General features: G+C 57.1%; 1 protein-coding gene across 1 annotated transcript; it reads left to right on the top strand.

Annotated features, from left to right (window-relative positions):
* Positions 1-7: 7 nt before the first annotated feature.
* Positions 8-4164, top strand: LOC114070660 (the record flags this gene model as incomplete). Its single annotated transcript, XM_027908193.1, has 9 exons — positions 8-174; positions 266-403; positions 679-793; positions 966-1103; positions 1359-1535; positions 1659-1805; positions 3195-3343; positions 3621-3771; positions 4014-4164. Coding segments are annotated over exons 1-9 (1300 nt in total), but the record flags the coding sequence as incomplete, so codon positions are not given.
* Positions 4165-4168: the final 4 nt, after the last annotated feature.

The following is a 4168-nucleotide window of genomic DNA, read 5'->3' on the forward strand; positions in this document are numbered from 1 at the left end:
GCGGCTGATCATCCAGGAGCCCGAGTGCCAAGATATACTGATGATATATGCCCCCCAGCTCCTCGTGGCTCTGCTTTTCCAAGTATTCATGAGCACAGAGCAGATGCCAGAGGAGGTCAAGACCTTCTGGAGCCAATGCCAGTGGCAACATGACCTTCCCAACAACCCCAACAGGTGCTCCATCCCAATCCTCCCTCTCTCCCATGCCCTTGGGGCTTGGGCCTGGGCTCCCAGCATGATCTGACCAAATTTGCCCTGCACACAGATTTGCTGTACAGACCATCAAGGCCCTGCTCTGCTGTCTACACTGGGAGAACGAGGTGGTGGCCGTGGAGCGCAAGCGTGGCTGGGACACCCTGCTCCATGCTGACACCCACCACTATGCAGTGGGGCTGCTGGCCAGGTGAGACACCCTTCTCTCTGCTGCCACCATCATCTCTTTCTGGGGCACGGGGCAACCTACAGAGGCCCAGGGTCATGGACCAGACATTCTTGGCACCAAGGGCTGGAGAAGTAGTTTGGAAAAGGATGTGAGGTGGGTGCACAGGAGGAGCCACCTCCCAAAGCGCCCATATCCAGTCCAGGGCTTCTGTGGAAAAACCAGACCTCTGGGAGTCAGTCCTGGGAGACCTTTGCTCACCCTGCTCAGGCTCAATGGCTCCTTTCTTTTCTTGACAGGGAGATGCGCAATGTCTTGATCCCCTTCTTTTCCGGCATTGAAACCCACCTGCTCGGACTGCTCAGCAGGGAGGAGCCCCGCTGGGAGCTCCCTGCGCTTGCCTTCCTTGTTGAGGTGAGCCTGGTGGCGAGCGCTGCCTCGCCCAGCTGCCTCCCCCCTCTCTGTCCTCTCACAGCCGCAGCTGCCCAGGCTGGTGCCTGTGCCCTGTGCTGCTGCCTGGGCACAGCCCTGGGTGGCTCTGGACTCCTGCCACCCGGCCATCACCTCACTGCTCTCTGCCTTCCAGCTCCTCGACTATCTGGATGGGAGAAAATGTCATGAGAGTGTCCTGCCTATCCTAGCAAGGCACCTGCACAGCAAGTGCCCTGAGAGCCGACGCCTGGCACTCAGAGGCCTCCTTGTGCTCAGTGTGGATCCCTCAATGGTGAGAAGGGGACACCCGGCTGAAGCCACACTGGCAGTTTGGGGCTGGGAAATTCAGACCCTTGGGCATAGCTGTGCTTTGGGAGCTGTGGCAGCTGCTCCCAGCTTTCCTGCCTCCCTCTTCAGTTGCCCAGGCCCTGCAGGACAGGCCTTTGTCCTCTGGGCCCTGTGGCAGCAGTGTGGGGTTGTACCACCAGAGGGCTGCTGGTGGTGCAGCTGTTCAGGACTTCACAGCACAGCACTGTGTTCCACACAGGCCAACAGCATCTGCACCCTTTCTGAGCACCTCGTGGAGCTGCTTCATGATGGAGACGGAGATGTGGTCGGGATGGCCCTCTCTGTGTTCCTGAATATTCTCCAGGACAAGGACATCGAAGAATTCAGCTCCACTGCCCCAAAGCTGGCTGAGGCACTCCGGCCACTCTTTGATAACGTAAGGCTCTGGCTGCCTGGTCTGCCTGCAAGCTTTGTTCCCTGTGGTTTTTCAGGTCTGGGCCTGTGCCAGCTGGGCCTGGAGCAGCCAGTGCTGAGGTCTTTTTCTTCTCTTTTTCACCAGGACAATACCCATGTGCAGCTGCTCTCCATTCGTCTCTCCCAAGCGGTCATGGAGTTGCTTGCGGACCAGGGAACAAATATACCCGTGCACCAGAGCCTCGTACCCCCGTTCTTTCACTGGCACGATGGGAACCAGTGTGTGGCAGAGGTGAGCATTTGTGGGCTCTGGTGTCCCTGTGCCAGGGGCTCGGCTGGTGCCTTCCAGGTTCCAGTCTCCTCCTGACCTTGGCCCAGGAGTGCAGGTCCTGTGCCCTGGGCTGTGGTGCCATGTCCCAATCTCTGCTGCTCTGCAGCCTCTCACTAAAAGCTCTCATTCACTCCTCTCTGCAACTACACAGAGGAGAGAAAATCCAGCAGAGGATTCATGAGTTGAGATAAGAGCTGAGAGAGCTCACTTACTGATCACCATTATGGGCAAAACAGACTCCAAGTGGGGATATTAACTAAATTTATTACTAACGTGATCTGAGGAAGAGAGTGACAAGTAAAAAAATCTTAAAACCACCTTTCACCCACGTGTTCTTCCTTCCAAATTCTACTTCCTCCTTCCCCCAGCACTACAGGGAGGCAGGGAATGGGTCTTACGGTCAGTTGTGGTTTCTGCTGCTGCTTAGGGAGAGCACTCCTCCCCCATCTTCCTGTGGGATCCCTCCCACTGGAGACAATCTTTCATGAACCTCTGTAGCATGAGTGCATCCCATAGGCAACAATTCTTCACAAAACTGCTTCCACGTGGGTCACTTTTCCAAGGGGGTGCCGTCTTTCAGGAACGAGCTGCTCCAGTCTGGGTCCTCCACAGTGCCACAAGTCCTGCCAGTGCCCTGCTCCAGCATGGGCCCCCTCCCCGGGGCCACAGCCTCCTTTGGCACTCACCCTCTTTGTTGTGTGCTCCTCCAAGGGCTTCAGGTGGATCCCTGCACCTCATGGTGCTCCTCCATGGGCTGCAGGGGCACAGCTGCTTCACCAGGGGCTGCACCAGGGGCTGCAGGGAAACTTCAGCCCTGACACCTGGAGCACCTCCTCCCCCTCCTTCTGCACTGACCTTGGTGTCTACATTCTTGTTCCCATCTTCTCACTCCGCTCTCCCCTGGCTGGAATTTTCATCTGCACAATAATTTTCTTTCCCTGCCTAAATATGTCATCATATCAGTATTACTATCATTACTGATTGGTTCAGCAGTAGGTCCGTCCTGGAACCGGCTGGCATTGGCTCTGCCAAACAAGTGGAAACTTTTAGCAGTTTCTAACAGGGGCCACCCCCGTAGTCTCCCCGCTACCAAGACCTGGCCACAGAAACCCAGTACAGCTCCCAATTTAGATTTTTTCAAGGAGAAAGGTATCTCCAATCAGAAGCAAGTAAGCAGCCTGTGGCCAGGGCTTGAGTCCCACAGGGGTCTTGTGGTGCTCAAGCTGAGTCTTCTGGCCCGTAAGCTTTTGAGGCCAGCACAATGAGGGGGGAAGGGAAGCATTCCTCCTGGGAAACTGGGCAACCTCCTCACGCTGGCAGATCTCAAACTCTCCCTCATTCCCTCTCCAGGTGCCGGACATCGTGAGGTACATCCACCAGTGCCTTACGTTCCACGTGTCTCCAGATGCCAGCCTCCAAACTAACATTCTCAGGCTGGTTGATGCACACCCTCGGGAGGTGGTCTTTTCTCTCCTGCGCTGTGCCCCAGCATGTGACAGGTACAGGGACCAGCTGCCCTGCTGGCTCAGGGCTTACAACCCTCTAAGACCCATCACCCCAGACAACCTATCCCATCTGGTGTGAGAGACAGATGGAGAGTTCCACGACCCACTGGCCCCTCCATTTCCCAGCCCTGGCATGTCAGCCCCTCATCCTTCTGCCATGTGCCCTCCCTGCACCTCAAGGCAGCATGACTCTGTGGCCTGGGCCCCCACAGCTGCCCAATCCATGGCACTGTGGCAGAGACCCCCCTGACACAGGGCTCTGGCTCCACAGAGCTGCTGCAATGATCTGGAGGACCATCGCCGCTTCAGGAACGACAGCAGAGAAGGTGATCCCAGCACTGCTCCAAGTGATGGAGGACTGGCCTCTGCACTGCATGTCCTCCTCTGGCAGTGGCGACAACAAAGACGTCTTTGCCCTGGCTGTGAGTTTCTGCAACTGGTCTTTGCTCCTCCCCAGGTCACCTCTCCAGTGGCTCTCCATCCTCCCCCACCACTGCATCTCCCTGCCTCAGGCGTGTGGATGCAAATCTGCCTGAGGGGCAGCTTCAGGGGCACCAGGCCCGCTGCTCCCTCTGCGACACCCCTACCCTCTCCCTCCCACGCTAAGGCCCGGCCACATGGATGTCTGGGCACTGAGCACTGTGTCCGTGTGGTTTTATTGCAGGCAACCCTGGCACTGCGGCTGATCATCCAGGAGCCCGAGTGCCAAGATATACTGATGATATATGCCCCCCAGCTCCTCGTGGCTCTGCTTTTCCAAGTATTCATGAGCACAGAGCAGATGCCAGAGGAGGTCAAGACCTTCTGGAGCCAATGCCA

The sequence above is a fragment of the Empidonax traillii genome, unplaced genomic scaffold (genome assembly GCF_003031625.1).
Source record: "Empidonax traillii isolate 1590-97213 ecotype Southwest subspecies unplaced genomic scaffold, ASM303162v1 scaffold1650:size77866, whole genome shotgun sequence".
Taxonomy (NCBI): domain Eukaryota; kingdom Metazoa; phylum Chordata; class Aves; order Passeriformes; family Tyrannidae; genus Empidonax; species Empidonax traillii.